Raw genomic sequence first — 20,364 nt, 5'->3', positions numbered from 1 at the left:
CAAGATGTTAAACACTGACATACCTCCTAAACTGCTCCAGTTTCTCAGCACCTGAGATCTCTGTCACACAGCCCTTTGGAACTTCTTTCTCAAGCCATGCAAAGTAACAGCACACAGCAGCAGCGTCTCGAATATGAGCACTGATCATGCCTGTAAGGAAATATTAATATTGCTACAAGTTAACTGCATATAGAAGCGAAAAATGAGTATTACGAAGATACACATACTTTCTCATTATACATTCTACACATTTTGCAACAATTCATTTGTAAATTAAATTAATGTTCACTTTCTTCAACCATCATTTACTATAAGACATGCATAAATCAAATCATTTGCTACACACTGAAATAGGTTAAGCATTCGTTTTCTAGATTGCACATAAAAACGTAATCCATAATCACAAAAAAGTATGTAGGATATTATTTTTATTTCATTTATAAATCGTGCAAGCAATTCTGTACAAATTTCCATAACATATTTGGTTTTAATATTACTTTGCTTTTGTTTTCTCGCTAAAAACACTATTTAAAATTTATAGAATATGAAAAGGTGTTAGTACTTCGTAATAAGATTCTGTGTTAAGGCTGGTTCACAATAAACCGGAAACGGAAACGACAACAAAAACGAGAACGGAAATATTGTTAAAATAAATGTATTTAAATGTGAGTATTCACAATTAACTATTGTGAATGCTCACATTTAAATACATTCATTTTAACATTATTTCCGTTCTCGTTCTCGTTGTAGTTTTTGTTCCCAGTTTATTGTGAACCAGCCTTTACTTAAGCGGAGAAGCAACTCTTACAGACGAGCACTCAAGTGAAAATAATTTAGGAACTAATTCTCTTCAACATAAAACAGACAGTTACAATTGACTGTGAAAATAAGTAAGCTTTTATTACAATGACAGATTTTTCCTGCAATTAAATAATTATCTGTGGCAAGAAACTAATTCTGACTACACATTTTGAGAATTCATATGTGTCTCCGTGATCTCTTAAAATCCAAAGTTTGTACCATTCAGTCCCTTTTCTGTCGCTCTATTTTCGTACTAGCTAGGCTTACATTAGTTTTGAAAATTAGTTCGTGTTTGATGAGTGTTATAATTATGATATGGAATTTAATTTTTAACTAGAAGTCTTGAGATATTTAAAGTTATTTTAATATAAATAATAACAAAACAGGTTCAATCTTATATCCTTATGATAAGCTATCATCTGACAACTAAACTATGGCTCACATACAAAATGAAGATCTTCATTTTATTACCATATTCTCTAGTCTACAAATCAATAAATAGCTTACTGAACTTGCTTGCACATAAATCAGTGCCTTTTCTAAGGTAACTGCATTGTATAACTACATTGAAGTGCAAGGACGAGTAGAATAGGGTGTCCATTTGTCCCGTTTTTCCCTGGACAGTTCCATTTTTTGGCAAAATGTCCCACTGTCCCGAAAGATTTTCTTGGGATGCTGAAATGTCCCGCTTTTTTGTAATGATGCTTTGCCAATATATTTTATGCTGCAAAATGATTTGGTTTGTAGTTTTCAGGTAGTCTGTTGTCCAAATACAGTGGAAGTCTATCAAGAAATAAACAAATTATTGGATAAATTGCAGTGCAGAAAATCTGAAAGGTTTCTCACTTCTGTAGTATTTAATCAACTAAGATAGCTGGAAGAAGAGGGGGAAATTACTTTGGAAGAATTTCACGGTTATGCTGATGTCTTCTATGACTCCTGCATTGAGTACATTAATGAATGGCATTTATCATTTCTCACGCCATTTAAAGCCTTCGATTGGATGTTATTGGAAAAGGAGCAGCTGAAGTGGAAGAATATTCTGGATTATTGTTCTTTTGTTAGAAGTTTTGTACTAAGTTTTTCTGTTGATGAAGGCGAGCTGTTTGATGAATTTTCATATGTACAGAGCTATCTAAACAGTAAAATTGAAGACAGTGATGAAATAAAAAATAAAAGTGTTTGTGAAAAGTGGTGTAAAATGTTTGTCTACTTCAATAGTAAAAACATTAACATTCAGAACATGGTTCAATTGATATGATTTTGCCTGGCAATTCCTGGGTCAAATGGTGATGTGGAACGTGTTTTTTCCCTAGTGAACAGTCTACGATCAAAGGATAAAAACAGGATGAAAGTTGAAACAGTCAAGGCCTGCACATTGTCAAAACACATTTTAAGGAAGTATCATGTGTTGGCTTTTATGATAAAATCTCAAAACAAACAGCACTTCTTGATAAAGTACACAAAACAGAAAAGTACGGCGACAAAGAGACATCTACTTCTGCTGAATAAATGAAGAAGAAGCAGAAGTCATTTGGGGTCATTTCAATGCAGCATACAAAGGTAAATGTGAATAGTCAATAAAAATGTTGTCGATAAAATTTCTGCAAATCTAGCTTTCAGGTAGTAGCTTCCTGTAAAGCAGGTTTGAATAATTTCAAGGAAAAATTGTTCCAGGACCGGGCATCAATCCTGGGACCCTTCACTTAGCACACAAATGCTCATCTGACTGAGCTACCCCAGGAAATATATACGACACCATCACAATTTTTCCTTTATATCCACACAACTCAAATGGGCTGACAAGATGCCAGAACCCAACTTTGAATGTACACAAATTCTGTGCGACTTAAATTGTGGCTTCCTGCTAACGTACCTCCAATAAAATTTCTGTCCCATTTCTTTTTGGAAATGTCCCAGGCGTTTCCTTAAACTTTTTGTAAATGTCCCCTTTTTTCATAAAATCAAAATGGACACCCTAGAGTAGAACAAACTGGAAGTATCTGTCTTGACGAGGGGATGAAAGATCATATGTTTATAAAAGTGCAAACTAGTTTAGTACATCTTCAAATTAGGTACATTTATTATGAATACACTAGATTTACTTGTATGTACAGTTACTCATACATGTATATAATAAAAGTTTATTCACTGTCGCCTGTAATGTGGATTTCCTAATGACAGCTCGAGGTTACTACGATAATGTTTTGCAATCACAATAGTTGCTTTGATTTCAGTACAGATTTAGAGACTGAAGTAACTTCTGCACAGAGATACACAAAAATAAATTAATTCAGTTTATGTTCTGAGTGAGTTTTATACAGGGTGATTCACGAGGATTTACAGTCACTTACTGAGCTTATTTCCGAAGACATTCTGAGCAAAAAATGGCATATAAACATTTGTCCTAATCGCAATATTTTCAAAATTACATTAATTTGAAATTGTTAGTAAAATACTTTTTTTCTTTAGTTTTACGGGTAAAAAAATATTTCAAATAGAGAATTAACTATTGAGAAGAGTCATTTCTTTAATTGCCTAGTGTTCTGAAGCTAAACATGTCTTGTTAATTGCTTTGTACAGATTTTATTTTTCAATTTTTAACTAAACATGACATCATTCTAATGCACTTATCACAAAAATTGTTACAAATCATACGACTTTAGGAACTTGATTCTTTACAGTTTAATTATGCATCCTAATGTACAGTCTTAAAGAATTTACAAGAGTGTCGTGATTTGTAACAATTTTTGTGATAAATGCGTAAGAAAAAGTAATTTTGTAGTTAAAAATCGAAAACAAATTCTGTATGAAGCAACTATGGAATTCACAACACACTAGTTAATTAGAGAAATGATACTTCTGAATAGTTCATTCTTTATCTGTAATATTCTTTTACCCTTAAAACTCAAGAATAATGGTATTTTACAAACAACTTCAAATTAGTGTAATTCTGAAAATATTGAGGTTAGGACAAAATAAATGTTTATATGACATTTTTTGCTCATCGGAAATAAGCTCCGTAAGGGATGGTAAATCCTCGTGAATCACCCTGTATATTATACCTATGTCCAGATGACACAATTACTATTTAGTGAAAGATATCATTAAATCTATGATAAATATTTATGTCAAGCGACTTTGCTGTTTCATACTTCTGTCATTCTTGTTCTGAATGTTCTGAAATGGTTCAGAACCTCAGGAATAAAATTTCTCTCTTCAATGTGTAATAATGCATGCTTACCTTTTATTTCAACAGGATTCTTGATAGCTTTCATAACTTGGATTGGTGATATTTCTGACAGCCACATTTTCTCTGGTACAGCTGCTGAAACAGCATAGCTAGACTCTGGACTTATCCAAATTTTGCCATCTTTCTCTGAAATCTGAAATAAATATTAGTAAATCACAAAATACAAACTAAAGAGAACAGAGACATATTTCCATTATGATCCACAGTAATTTCTTTTATTTATGTGACACAGGCATTCTTTAGATATTCTGAACAATAAAATCATTACCAACATTCCCAAAGAATTTTGAGAAAGAAGGGAATGTTCCAAATATCCAAAGATTTCATTCTTAAGTAACACATTATGTAGTCACGGGTGTGGCTCAGTCGGTTAAGGCACTTGCCTGCCGATTTGAAGTTGCACTCGGGCACGGGTTCGATTCCCGCTTGGGCTGATTATCTGATTGGGTTTTTCCGAGGTTTTCCCCAACCATAAGGTGAATGCCAGGTAATCTATAGCGAATCCTCGGCCTCATCTCGCCAAATACCATCTCCCTATCACCAATCTCATCGACGCTAAATAACCTAGTAGTTGATATAGCGTCGTTAAATAACCAACTAAAAAAACACATTACGTTATCAAATTCACAAATGGCTACAACTCTGAGAATGTAAATGATGTTCAGTTATACAAATTTAGTACTGAATTCTGTTTTTTACTGCTTGTTCCACATATATATCCCAATCAAATTCATTTAACTGAATATTTCAATCTTCAGTTCGAAATATAGTCATTCCATATTATCAGCACGTTTCATGATTGCGAGGTTGCTCATTCGTGCAAAATAAGCATAACTCACTTTTTCCCATTCACTAACATTTCTTGGCAATTCACGGTCACGTGCAACAGACAAAATAAAAAAAATGGTGTTATTTTCATAGATTTTCAATGTTAATACAATTCTGAGGTATGATCTTTTAACCAAGATCTATTCTCTAGGATTAAACGGATCCAACATCTAGATTCCTCTCTTACCTGCCTTTCTTAATGACTCAGCTAATATGGAGCTACAAAACAATAGATATCTTTACATTTATGACATGGCGTGAATATACAAAAAGTTCGCACTACATGAAGCACCATGAATGTATCAAATTATACTTAAAACAATTTCATTTACTTTGGAATTTTAAATATCATTTATACAGGCACGTATTCAAGAATTTTATTTGGAGTGTCTCCAAGATAAAATAGACGGTCTTAAAAAAATTCACAGCAATTAAATGTGTTCTTTAAATACAGGGGCTGTCACACTACAAATTATTTTTATTTATAATAAGTAAGCTGTTTTCACAAGAGAACACGAAATGAAGAGTTTATGATGACAGATAGCAAGGAGTATGGTGAACAGAATCTCGAAGGAGTATAACCATTTTCTTCCTATAAAATAAATAATTCCATATTCGTGTTTTATTACAAAACTGCCTCCCACTGAGGGTAGCTCTTACGGACTCAGTATATCCTCAAAAAAATTAATATACATATGTAAACATAGATATTAAATTGAAAAAAAAAAAGAAAAAACAGAAAAGGGCATGAAAAATTACAATTGCTATTGTATATTAAATTTAATAAATAATAAAGTAATAATTTTTTATGGAGTTTATAAGAACCTAACTCGCAACGAATCACGTCAATTGATTTTATCTCACATATTTGATAAGTTCGAAATTAATGTTTACCAGTACTTTATCTAACGAACAGACAGCTTAAGAATGCATCCATTATCTACATTGTGATAAACAGGTAACTTCAACAAATTATGGCGCAAGGACACATTTATCTGACGGATAACAGGACGGAAAAAGAGGGAATGGTTACGCCCAGCAGTCTCCAAATTAGAATTTATGAAAGCCTAAAGATTATAACAATTCAACAATAATTCAAAAAAAGATTATAAAATATAGGCAATGAATCAGTTAAAGTAAATGTAGAATATTTATTTTCCATAAATTAACAATGAACACAAAACGAAGAAGTAATTACATGACATTAAAGCATTGTGCAGATGATACCTTCTTTCACTGTGCAAAGCATATGAAATTTGAAATAAAACTGAATAACATGTAAAGGATGTTTACACATTGTCTGAAAGTTGCAAGTTATGTCAGTGCACGGGAGTGTGTGCTACTTTATTAAGAGCAAACGAAATCAAAAGTAAGAGAGATTATGGATAAAAAAAATATTTTGTTCGAAATTTTCAGAAGAATGTTTGCAGTAAAGTTAGAAACTAATTTACAAGCAACAAACGCATACATCTAAAATATGACATTAGTAACTACTCCTGCTTTTTCTCAAAGGATTTGAGAAATGAGATGTTAGACTACTTTCTTTACTTGGTTATTCACGACGCTGTATCAACTACTAGGTTATGTAGCGTCGATGGAATTGGTGATAGTGAGATGGTATCTGGCGAGATGAGGCCAAGGATTCGCCGTAAATTACCTGACATTCGCATTACGACTGGGGAAAACCTCGAAAAAACCCAACCAGGTTATCAGCCTAAGCTGAAATCGAACCCACGTCTGAGCACAACTCTGAATCAGCAGGCAAATGTGCTGCCACCTGAGCTATGCCGGTGGCCTAGATGGTACTGGTATTAACATTCTGGCCCTCAAAATCTTCAAAATAAGGATCAGGACAAAAGGTTTGTTTCGTGAATATTATCTATGAGTAATAAATATACATAATTGATTAAATGGCGATCTTACTCGTGTTAATTACGTAAGCATGTGCGGTTTACAGCTGTTTCAGTGCTACTTAACACCATCCTCAGAGCCTACTAGATCTCGGCACTATCTCAACTTCGCTGCCTGTTGTGTGGGTGCGTTCGTGTGATGAAGAGTTATGTCAAATAGTGTAAGTGTTCTGAAATTGATCTGTGTGTTGAGAATTTGATTAGGGTGTGTTTTAGTGTGTCTCTATATTTCATATTGTTCTAGTGTGTTGAGTTTTTTGGTTTTTGGGTTGTATGTGTAGGATTTCCATGTCTATATTCATGTTATTGTATGTGTGGTTAGCATTAGTTATGTGTTTCTACATGTAGACAGTTTCTACATTGGACAGACAGGCAGATCATTCCAAACTTGATACAAAGAACACATTAAAGCAATAACCAGAGGATACAATACATCTACATATGCCGAACACATAACTAATGCTAACCATACATATAATAACATAAATACAGACATGAAAATCCTACACATACAACCCAAAAACTCAGCACACAGATCATTTTCAGAACACATACACTATTTGTCACAACTTTTCATCACACGAACGTACCCACACAACAGGCAGCGAAGTTGAGATAGCGCTGGATCTAGTAGGCTCTGAGGATGGTGTTAAGTAGCACCGAAACGGCTGTAAGCCGCACATGCTTACGTAATTAACACGAGTAAGATCGCCATTTAATCAATTATTTATATTCAAGTGTTAAAAGTAGTATACGAAAGTTTCAACATGAATAAATATACATATATCGCAAGAATAGCACTATGTAAGAATTTACTTTTGACATACCTGATCCATAAGGAATGTCTGAAATTTTTCATATGGATGGACAGTAACTTGTAGATCTTCCTCATTGAAGTGATTGTACACAGCCAAGGAGACTTTGGCTTCGTCGACAAATAAATGCACTTCAGTCTTAGTGACAATCACATAAGAGAAGAAAACGGGATTGTACTGAATATCAGACCCTCTCAGGTTCAGCAGCCCTGTAACATAGCAATAAACAATTAAGTACATTTAATAAAGCTTAACAATAGTATTCATTTGTCATTTCACTCAATTAATTTAACTAACTCGAATACAGTGTACGAGCTGAATGTGACAGACTATCAAACAAACAGTCAGCAAATATCAGGCAAGAATTTTATAACAGATAGGATTATTGTTTAGTAGAAAAATGATATAATGACTAATCAATTTTTATAGCTTCCAATACACCTATTTTGCTTTGCATTAGAGTGATTAGGGTGAACGACTTCTTGAAATGCATTTATATTAAATGTACTCAATTGTTTTCAATTAGCCATAGCTTCCTAGACGTCTTAATATTATGTACAACATATGAAAGCAAATGTAATATGTCCCTCCGATTGGTTGCTAGCCAAAAGAAGGTAAATCCAGCTGTGGAGTTGCCACCAAGGTGAAGAAGGTATTTGGATAGGAAAGGCTATTTTTAAATGCGCTTATTCGGCTTATATTAAATGTACTCAATTGTTTTCAATTAGCCATAGCTTGATAGACTTCTTAAATTATGTACAACAAATGAAAGCAAATGTAATATGTTCCTTCGATTGGTTGCTAGCCAAAAGAAGGTAAATCCAGTTGTGGGGTTGTCACCAATGTGAAGAAGATATCTGGATAGGAAAGGCTATTTTTAAATGCACTTATTCGGCTTATATTAAATGTACTCAATTGTTTTCAATTATCCATAGCTTGCTAGACTTCTTAAATTATGTACAACAAATGAAAGCAAATGTAATATGTCCCAAAAGAAGGTAAATCCAGTTGTGGGGTTGCCACCAAGATGAAGAAGGTATTTGGATAGAAAAGGCTATTAGATGCGCATCATTATACCTCGTTTACTGGCAAAATTGAAACAACCATGTTGCAAGAATGGATACTGGAAGAATACCTCAAGAGAAATTTAGGAAGATTCCTCAAAAGATGGAAGTATTATATAATGTAAATTCCATAACAGGTCTTAATAGACCTAACATTTAACAGAATGATTTAAGTGGATGATGATGATGATGATGATGATGATGATATACAACAAAAATTACTTTTAATAGAATGGATAGATAAAGAATTGTTTTTCTTTTCACAAAATAAAATAAAATAATTAGGAGAGCTAATATTTCAATACATAAACAAATTTTAATACTGAAATCCTTATGATGCGTCTCCTGATTCACCACTACATATACAATTTTAAATTAATTACATAAAAAATTTCATATCCACTTACAAGCAGCTTCGTCAAGAGCAGAGACTACTAATAATCTTGCACCTTTCTCGGCCATTTGTGTTCTCACATCTTCTACTTTTGCTTTGCATGTCTTGCCTGTAATCAAATAATAATAATAATAATAATAATAATAATAATAATAATAATAATAATAATAATACAGTAATAAATCAAAAATACAAATACTGAAAAACAATAAAAATAATATAACAATACTAATATAATATTATCATGTGTCGATAGCTTCGATTTCACCACCAATTTTCTAGGAAGACTGTAAGATGCACATCACTAAACTCTCACAAGGTCATCATTAAGCCCTACTTTATCACATAATCTACATCAGTGACATGGGAAAAACTACGATTCCACACGCTCGTAGCTTACAATTTGCTGATGATATAACTCTTTACATTAAGATCAACTCTTTAACTTTAATGATTAACTCTTTACATTGATTGGCAACAGGCCATGACTGTTTGGCCAACACCTGCATAGAATTGGAATATATCAGTCCCCTAACTGCCCATTGTGCAACTCAAACCAAGCACCTCAAAATCTGTGCTTCATTGGCGGATCATGATAATATCTTTGAAAAATATTGGAGTGCAAGAGGTCAAATGACTTTATTGTCAAACGCCTGGCATTAGAAAACAACAACAACATTAAGATCAATATAATCAAAATAATTTTTAAACCAAAAATATTCTTATGACAGTTAATGATTTCTTTGTTTTTTTAATCGCCAAATTCCGTCTTCATTCATTGGGCCAAACATTTTTCGCAGCACTTTGTTTTCGAATACATTAATTTATGTTCAGCCTGTTTTGTGAGGGTTAATGTTTCCACACCATAAAGTAGGACTGGCTGTATGATCGTCTTGTAGCATCGAACCTGGTAGCTGCTGATAGAATTTTTTATGAGAGGATTGACTTGAGTGCAAAGAAACACTTATTAGCTGTTGTATTATTTCCACATCCATCAGATTCTGATCTGATATTGTACAACTTAAATATAGTATTTAACTTCTCGGATCTTTTTAGCTTCAGAACACTAGCCAGTTAAAGAAATGACACTTCTGAATAGTTCATTCTCCATTTGTAATATTCTTTTACTCTTAAAACTGAAGGAAAAAGGTATTTTACTGACAATTTCAAATCAGTGTAACTATGAAAATATTGAGATTAGAACATATGTTTATATGACAATTTTTGTTCAGAATGTCTTCGGAAATAAGCTCCATAAGTGGCGGTAAATCATCGTGAATCACCCTGTAAGTATTTATTTATTTAATAAATTCATTTATAAATTAAATAACAGGACAAATGAATACATATAATACGCGAAGGGAATTTCAATCATCACGAAATTGAAACTATACCAAATCATTCTGTAACATGTGCTACCAACTGCTCTGATGCTGTGTTTTAGTAACATGTACAAATCGCTGCTCCTGGCTTTCCGTTAAGATACAGAGAAAAATTTCTTTCTTCTTTGTGTTTTCACCGTTGATGGTAGTAGATGTGTCTGGTGTGTTCAAGTGTGATAACAAAGAAAAATGCCGAAACATGGGGTTTCGTTAGTAGATAGAGCGAATAAATTTAAACAAACAGCTTTATTATGTCAGGTTCAATTCTGGTGTGCAAACATTGTGAATGTCGTCTGGAGTATAAAAGAAAAAAGCAATTAATAAATACTGTTGGTTCGAGAAGCATGTGCAAAGGATAAAAAACATTAGTTCTGTCCAGGCAAATGGACCCCAAGTTGCAATGTTGAAGAATCACTTTCCATTTAGTGTAGGACACAATGATTTGTAACTTAATATGTTTAATGAACAATTTTAACAGATTCCATACAGCGTAGGGTTCGATATTTTGTAATTTCACCTATTTAATTATCTGAAACTGTACATACAGCATATATTGGTTGGTACAAATAAAAACTCAAACAAAACGTTTTTCATATTAAATCAACACTTTTGGGGTAAAATAAAACAATTTTCAAACATTCCTAGTCATCAGTGTATGCTAGGCTGACCAGATTTTTTATGGTCCAACAAAGGGCATCGGCAATTACAAGAAAAACCACAAACACTTATCTAGTCACTATCCTTTGAAATGTTACAGAAATTACTTGTAACAGTAGATACAATTATAGAACTTCGCACACTAAATTTGTAGAGTATCTTAACTTTCTGAATTAAATGAATAAACACACATAACTTCTATACATAATTATGGCCACTAAGAATTCAATTTCAGTACTGACGCATGTATTGAAGTCTTTTACATGATATTATACACACTGAATTCTAATACACACATTTTACAAGTACTGGTCTGAAGAATATATCTTTTTAAGGATCTGTTCATTCCCATACAGCTTTAGACTAAGTTCTTCATACAAGAAATGAAAGTTTACTTTCACTTGTAACAAAACTGTTTCAATTCTTATTCTTGACTTTTCATCTGTCCAGATTGAGTTCATTGTGGAGAGAAGTTTTCAACTGATGAATTACTGACTGAAAGACACATGATTAATGACATATTTTGAGAAGATTTTCAAATGGAATAGAATTTTTTTTGAAATGTTGAAAAACATCACACCAATTTTCACCTGTTGGTTAGTCACGAGACTTTTCATTTTTTTAACTATTTAAAAATGGACGCTGTGGCAGTTATAATGCTTCTGTGCAACGCAAATGAAGACAAAGATGGTATCTCGTATGTTCTTCTCAAAGAGTACAGAATATCTCATACTGTGCTTGCTGGTTCTTCTGTCTCATACTGAGAACCGTTCAGAAATGTGCATGAATCAAAGCAGTTTCATCACAATACTTAAATATTCATGTGTAAAATGTAATTGAAACAAAATCAAAATTTTTGGGGACAAAAAGGGGACATTTGCTACCTGGGGACAGCAACCCAAAACCGGGGATGTCTGGTCAGCCTTGTGTATGCTAGAACGCTGTATTTTTTGTTATCCACTTCAATTCTGTGTTGTGAGAACTGACAGCTTGTAGTGTGTTTTTCATTACCGGTACCAGGTTAAAAAGCAGTCTCCCTGTCTCACTCCAATAATTGTGTTAATTTTTTCTGTTAATTCACCAGCTATTTTAACTGTGCATTTTGAGCCATCAATGTATGCATAATTTCGTAATCTAATTTTTCTGGCACTCCACTTTCTCTCACGCTTTTCCAAATTTGTGAAGTTCTGATAGTGAGGAAATTGTAGCTAAATTTTCCATATTTGTACCACAAAAGAATACTATCTAATTGTATAAAGACTGCAAATCTAGTCTTTCAGGTGAAGCTTCCTGTAAAGCAGATTTGAATAATTTCAGGGGAAAAATTGTTCCAGGGCCGGGTATCGATCCCGGGACCTCTGGTTGAACGTACCAGCACTCTCACAACTGAGCTACCCGGGAACTCCACCCGACACCATCTCAACTTTTCCCTTTATATCCACACAACTCGCGTGGGCTGATGAAATGCCAGAGACCCACATCGAGTGCACACAAACTCTGTGTGACTTGGAATTGTGGTTTTCTGTTAATGTACACAGTGACGTATATATTATGCAAATCTAGTCTTTCAGGTGAAGCTTCCTGTAAAGCATATTTGAATAATTTCAAGGGAAAAATTGTTCTGGGGCCGGGTATCAATCCCGGGACCTCTGGTTGAACGTACCAGTGCTCTCCCAACTGAGCTACCCGGGAACTCCACCCGACACCGTCTCAACTTTTCCCTTTATATCCACACAACTCACGTGGGCTGACGAAACACCAGAGACCCACATCGAGTGCACACAAACTCTGTGTGACTTGGAACTGTGGTTTTCTGTTAACGTACACAGTGACGTATATATTATGCAAATCTAGTCTTTCAGAAAACCACAATTCCAAGTCACACAGAGTTTGTGTGCACTCGATGTGGGTCTCTGGCGTTTCGTCAGCCCATACGAGTTGTGTGGATATAAAGGGAAAAGTTGAGACGGTGTCAGGTGGAGTTCCCGGGTAGCTCAGTTGGGAGAGCACTGGTATGTATAAAGACTGTTTAAAAACACAAAATAAAGGCAATGAAACTGCAACTAACGCTCAACTATTAACCCTGTATAAATAATTATTGATATCATTATGTATGTGCTACTTACCTGTGTATTTCACAGAAAGAGGCTGTATAGTGTTACATGGAGGAGTTGGCCGGTCTTCCCAAATAACATCAATGAGGTTCGTAGTAATAGGAACCAGACTGAGTCCTGCTGCCTCCAGTTGAGTAACAAGAGGCTTCCATATGCTGTACGATACAAGGTTCGGATCTGTCCCAACACGAGAACCAGGTGGCAAATTTTTTGTCAACCAAACTGCTTGCGTAGGAGTGCTGGGAAGTCCTGTGAAGATTAATGTATATCAAACACTACGGTACTTCTCTTGGTAGAAAATAAGTAAATCTAAGTGAAAATGCGATACAGTGCCCTGTCATTTTAATAAAAATGTATTTCACAAACAATGCTTTGTCTCCACAAGTCATTACATCAGGGATTTCCCCCTGTTGGAAAGTTATCCCCCTCTCATACATTCATATTAACATCCCTGCCAGGGATAACTTCTATCCCCCACTTACAAAATATAATTGTTTTAATATGAGTATACTTTATGAAGTATAAAGCAAGCAAAGAAAACAATATTAATGTATTATCATCACCAGCAAGCTTACAACAATAACTTAGGAATTACACATCTTATTTTAAGCTGCTCATGGATATAATTATTATTATGATCAAGATGCAAGACAAGCAACTCAGTGCGACCAAGCGTTGAGCCGTATTGAACGAGGACAGTAATAATGTTACATATGGTATTCTCTATCTAGGATTCTATAACCCCCCCCCCCATCAGAAATCTTAATTCGCACCCTGCATTACACATACATATATGCAGACTGATAAATGTTTTTCTTTTAACTGAAATATTTTAACAAAGAAACATACTCCAAATTAGGAGAAAAATTTGGTCAATAAAAGGAAATTCATATTAACACAGTGTTTCAATGACCATGTTACAAACTTAAGAACTAGGCTAGTACAGAGCCATAAGACGCAATTTTAAAATAGGAACCACAAAGAGATGTCTTTGTTGTTGTTTAGTCAACTGTCCGAAGACAGATTTGAATCTCACAAGTGATACCAAGAAGCAGGGTTTAAGCCACAGTCGCATTTGTCGCGTTTTGCTGCTCGACTTCTAAAAAATGCAACAAACTCTCAAAATAAATGTGCAAAAATGCGACATCACATTGGACTTCAGAAACGAAGATGGTAATGAAGAAAATGAAATCAGAGATGTGTTTGAACTAATCTGAATTTAAATGAAATGCTAATGGCATGGGCAATGTTCAAAAAGGTATTGAGCAATAAATGTTCAGGAATTGATTTCAAAGAATTGGTGCAATTCATGTAAGTTAAATGAACAATTTCTTTTAATTGATTTATACTCATATAATTCCACCGCATACTGTGAATTGTGAGGATTTAGTTGTATGAATCTTGTAAAAACTGAAATTAGAAACCGTCTTTCAGTAAAAAGAGTTAGCACTCTGCTAACAATAAATTTTGAAGGGCCTACTCTAATAGAATTTTAATGTTTAGTGTGCCCATAAAATAATGTATTTTGATGTTATGTAAATTTAGCAATAATTGATTCTAAACATACCTTTGTCTAATGATTTACTTACATAAGTACATCTACGTAAAGCGAGGTGAGATGGTTTGAAAGTAATAAAACTCCAAGAAACAAATTCCATAACTTTTTGTTTCTGCATACTTTATTAATTTCATCTTTCTGTACAATTATTATTTATAATATTGCACAAGCTTCTCGCAATTTGCACAAATATAATTTTTTTCTTTTCTGCATTTTTGCGACAATTACTTATTTTCTAGCTTAAACCCTACCAAGAAGGCACCATTTATGAGGCAACTAGGCCAGGAGATAATGGAATAGGGTAGCTGGCTCCTTTCCTCCTCAATTACATACATCTCCGATTATCTACATATTACACTAGTCAGACTTCAGATGCATACAAACAATTGTTCTTTGTCTGACATACATCGTCAAGTGAGATGTAGGCCTAATGCCTGATAATAGATCTACCCAAAGTTGTTGATGGGCTCCTCAAGATTATAATAAACTAATTATGACTGGATTACATGAGATATCTTAGATAAACTTCGTGTAAGATATATTAATTTCATGAATTTTGTTAATTATAGGCATAAATAAAATAATTTTAGATTTTCCTTTGGCTAAGTAGATGTGCTAAATTTTAATTGAAATGAATGTGGCCCGGGTTCGATTCCTGGTTGAGGTTTTTTCCGGGGTTTTCCCTCAACCTAATATGAACAAATGTTGGATAACTTTCGGTGTTGGACCCTGGACTCATTTCACCGTCATTATCACCTTCATCTCATTGACGCTAAATAACTTATGCTGTTGAAAAAGCGTCGTAAAATAACCTACTAAAATTTAAAAAAATTTGAAATGAGGAAACAACTGCCTTATTTCTTTCAGACTTGCCAGTATTTGAGATGTTCCTTAAATGAGTTATAGGAAGGTAGGTTAAGTCCAGGGGTAGGGTTGCTACCTTACAGCTTCTGGACTCACAAATACAATTTACAAGTAGCAATATATAAACAGAATAAACTAACAGAAGAACATTAAATTAAAACTTCAAACAATGGCTTTTAAGGGAAAAGATCCAGTAAGGAGCGAAATGTAATAAACAATTGAACAAACCAGCTCATTTAATTACTATGTAGGATGCTTACTATCCTACAACAATGAAAAAGACTAACAAAATTTCAATATACCTATTTAAGAATGAATTGAATTACAGTAAAATCCCTCGTAACCGGCACCCAAATAACCAGCAATATCAAAACAACGGCACTATTGGCTGGGCCAAAAAAAAAGTTTAAATCTGACACATTGTCACAGTCTGGGCTATCAGTTTTGCCACATTATAAAGTTTGCACGAACTTTCATTTTCAGTGACTGTTCGAGCCTAAGATTTATTATTTTTGTTGTGTGATGTGTTTTAATAAAGAAAATCCACACTATTTTTTAATTGTTTATTTAGTTATGTTCAGGCCATCAGTATTACAACATTAGGAAGTTCGCACTAACTTTCATCTTCATTGAATAATCGAACCTAAAATTAGTTAATATTTGTGTTGTGTGATGTGTTTTAATAAAGACAATCCACACTATTTTTTAATTGTTTGTTTAGTTATGTTCGGGCCATCAGTATTACAACATTAGGAAGTTCGCACTAACTTTCATCTTCATTGAATAATCGAACCTAAAATAAGTTATTATTTGTGTTGTGTGATGTGTTTTAATAAAGAAAATCCACACTATGTTTTAATTGTTTATTTAGTTATGTTCGGGCCATCAGTATTACAACATTAGGAAGTTCGCACTAACTTTCATCTTCATTGAATAATCGAACCTAAAATTAGTTATTATTTGTGTTGTGTGATGTGTTTTAATAAAGAAAATCCACACTATTTTTTAATTGTTTATTTAGTTATGTTCGGGCCATCAGTGGAACCTAAAATTAGTTATTATTTGTGTTGTATGATGTGTTTTAATAAAGACAATCCTCACAGCTTTTATGTTTATTCAGTTATGAGCAAGTGATAAAGAAATAAGCTTCACATGGCTGCAGTTTCAACATTTGGCACCATGAAATACGAACTTTTTTTTGTATATACCGGTATTTATTAAATTATCTGGCAAAATCTCGTATCTGAAACTAGCCTAGTCCCTTTGGTGTCGGTTAAGAGGTATTCTATTGTATTAATAATAGCCTATATCTGAACTCAAAAAAACAACAAAAAGTATTCTAAATAATAAACATTTATAACTTCGGCCTTCTAATATTAACATATAGCAGTGAATTCTGGACACTAAAAGCTGAAGACAAATAATGAATTACAGCACCTAAAATGAGACATACGAGAAAACAGCACAATATACTTGGTCTGATGGCAATAGAAATGAAGAAATTCTAAGTGAATTAAAGTCAACCCAGTCTTAGATAAAATTTAAGAATACAAAAATAATATAATAAATTGGTTTGCACATATCCAATAGATGCCACGAGAACATCTCTCAAGAACAATGATATATTATCTGTCTAGAGGAATAAGATGACAAGAAAGACCTCTAAAACGGTTATTAGACAATTGAGACCAGAACTGATCAATCAATGGTCCATGTATAGTAATATATAACGATTATGATGATGATAAATGAGGAAACATTCGACTGAACATGAAGTCTTGACAAACTGTCTCTCTAGCCAACCGTTATCAGAATAACACCTGTTACCAAGAGATAAGAACGGAGTAAAAGTGATCTCGATACAAAGTATTGCCTTTATTCATCTCTAATCATGAATAACAGGATTTGTTACATGAAGAAAATTTAATATAATACACGAGACCACGAGCTTTACTTTTTAATACCTACAATTGAAGTTGAACTCAGGACTTTTTCTTGCTGAAAGTCAACCATCTTTAACTGTGACAAAATTTGCGTACCTTAGATCCACTGGTAAGCACAATAATTAATAGGCTGTCAAAAACATGAATATTCCTTTTCACATTAAAATTGTATATATATATATTTATTTATTGGGTTATTTTACGACGCTGTATCTACATCTAGGTTATTTAGCGTCTGAATAAAATGAAGGTGATAATGCCGGTGAAATGAGTCCGGGGTCCAGCACCGAAAGTTACCCAGCATTTGCTCATATTAGGTTGAGGGAAAACCCCAGAAAAAACCTCAACCAGGTAACTTGCCCCCACCAGGATTCGAACCCGGGCCACCTGGTAAAATTGTATATTTTGTATTGAATCGCAGTAATGTATAAATTTCGTATTATGAATACATTTCGCATTTTGTCACAACTTCATGCAATTGCATGTTTTTATTGATTTGGCATATTGATTAATCTTGCTCAGGATAGGGACTGATGGCAGGCTTATGTGAGGGTGGCGGCAATGAACCTCCGGGTTCTCTAAAAGCCGTAAGTAATTAAGCATAAAAATAATGTGAAATAATATAAAACCATACGATTCTATGCATATTACGTGACTGAAATATTATTTAGCAATTTTTTTACAGAAGATTAATCTCTTATTTATAAGAAAGATGATATTCTTAATAAATAACCCTATTAAGACACTCTCTGGTATACATCAAATAAAAATAAGATAAGGAGGGTATTACAAGAAGAGACAATGCTTAGTGATAACTAAGGCCTCTTTAAGATAAGTTGAGGCCGAAGTTCAGGTCAATGACTAATATTGTGAAGTGTTATCTGCAATCTTCATATCGTTCAAGACGGGTAATTATTTAAAAAGTAGGTCTTAAGAAGCACAGAAAAAGTGTTCGCGTATTCGCATGCATGCACAAGTCTATCTGTATACATTTGCTCAAATTTCCCATTAAAATCTTAAAATGGAGAACAAAGGCACAATCTTAGCAAACAAAATAGACTAAACAACTTGAAAACTACAGGAAGTTTCTCGCCTCATTTCAAGTAACACTCGCAATAATAATAAATGCAATCCATGTTGAATCTTTCGCACACTACTTCGTACACACCTTCAAAATATACAGAAAACCAACAACCACCACCACACACATACACAACACATATAATCACCCCACAAACATGCTGCATTCAGGATAATGGTACACAGATTACTCAACATACCCATGAGCCAACAACACTACAATGAAGAAGTGAACACGATCAAATACATAGCACAAGAAAATTGTTACAACCCAAACATAATAGACAACATCATAAGGAAGACAAAACAAAAACTCAAACACAAAAACACACAACACAACACAAGAACACAAGAAATACATCACACTAACATACGAAAACAAAAACACACACAAGATTGCATCCTCATTCAGAAAACAGAAATACAACATACCATACAGAACAGAAAACACACTACAAAGACATCTCAACACACAAACAACGCAAACAAATAAATACAACCACACAGGCGTATACAAACTCACATGCAATAGTTGCGACAGTTTCTACATTGGACAGATAGGCAGATCATTCCAAACTCGATACAAAGAACACATTAAAGCAATAACCAGAGGACACAATACATCTACATATGCCGAACACATAACTAATGCTAACCACATATATAATAACATAAATACAGACATGTAAATCTTACACATACAACCCAAAAACCAAAAACTCAACACACTAGAACAATATTAAATATACAGAAACACTAAAACACACCCTGATCAAATTCTCAACACACAGATCAATTTCAGAACACACACACTATTAGACACCACATTTCAACACTTTTCAACAATCGAACGCACCCACACAGCAGGCAGCGAAGTTCGAGATGACGCCGAGATCTAGTAGGCTCTGAGGATGGTGTGAAGAAGCACCGAAACAGCTGTAAGCCGCACATGCTTACACAATTAACACGAGTAAGATCGCCATTTAATCAATTATTAATAAATGCAAGTTTAGAAGAAAGTGAAATTTTACAATTTTCTCATGCATTTCGTAACATTTCAGTTCCTGTAACATGTTTTTAATTTAATATCCCCATTTATTTTCTTGTACTATCAATAAATATTATAATTAAAAAGAGGAAGGCAGAAAATAGGAAAGACTGCTGGATTTGCAGTGAAAGACCTGCCCTTGGGCAGAACACTTATGTATGTAGCTATAATTAAAATTCATGAAAGCAGATGAGGCTCGAATGACCAATATGGAGATGATTTATGAGGCACACAGAGCCTCTAGTAGCTAGAATACATACAAACACAAGGATAAAATTGGAAGAACCACGTCAACAGGATGGGCTACCAAAAAAATCTTCTGTTACATACCCTGTAGGGAAATAACCTGAGAAAGTAAAGAAGGGAAGTTGTGTAATGGTAGCCTATAGATGGCTGAAGCAAATTAAAATATTGAGAAGGACGACAATGACGACAACAATAACAATAACGACAAAAATAATAACAAGAACAATCTTCAAAACATGTGTTAGGTCGTGTGGCCTGTTTCGGACTCATTCCATCTAGTATTGTGTCTAATTCACTTTTCCTTGAATGCAAGTAGGCCTATTTCGCCAGACAAATGATCGTTTTCTAAAATAAAATAAAATGATTTTGCAGTACAAAATCCAGTTGAACATAATATGGCCGGGAAG

At 33.8% G+C, this 20,364-nt stretch overlaps 1 protein-coding gene across 2 annotated transcripts in view; it reads right to left on the bottom strand.

Annotated features, from left to right (window-relative positions):
- The window catches only part of ApepP (Aminopeptidase P), a 39,645-nt gene that overhangs the window by 16,714 nt on the left and 2,567 nt on the right, over positions 1 to 20,364 (bottom strand). For both annotated transcript variants that reach the window (XM_069823407.1, XM_069823408.1), the window contains exons 4-8: positions 13,231 to 13,467; positions 9,079 to 9,174; positions 7,620 to 7,816; positions 4,046 to 4,187; positions 24 to 150 (exon numbers count right to left, since the gene is read on the bottom strand). In XM_069823407.1, the coding sequence (XP_069679508.1) occupies positions 24 to 150; positions 4,046 to 4,187; positions 7,620 to 7,816; positions 9,079 to 9,174; positions 13,231 to 13,467 (799 nt within the window). The remainder of the gene's footprint in view (positions 1 to 23; positions 151 to 4,045; positions 4,188 to 7,619; positions 7,817 to 9,078; positions 9,175 to 13,230; positions 13,468 to 20,364) is intronic.

The sequence above is a fragment of the Periplaneta americana genome, chromosome 4, assembly GCF_040183065.1.
Source record: "Periplaneta americana isolate PAMFEO1 chromosome 4, P.americana_PAMFEO1_priV1, whole genome shotgun sequence".
NCBI lineage: Eukaryota > Metazoa > Arthropoda > Insecta > Blattodea > Blattidae > Periplaneta > Periplaneta americana.
This window is presented reverse-complemented; position numbering and strand designations above follow the sequence as displayed.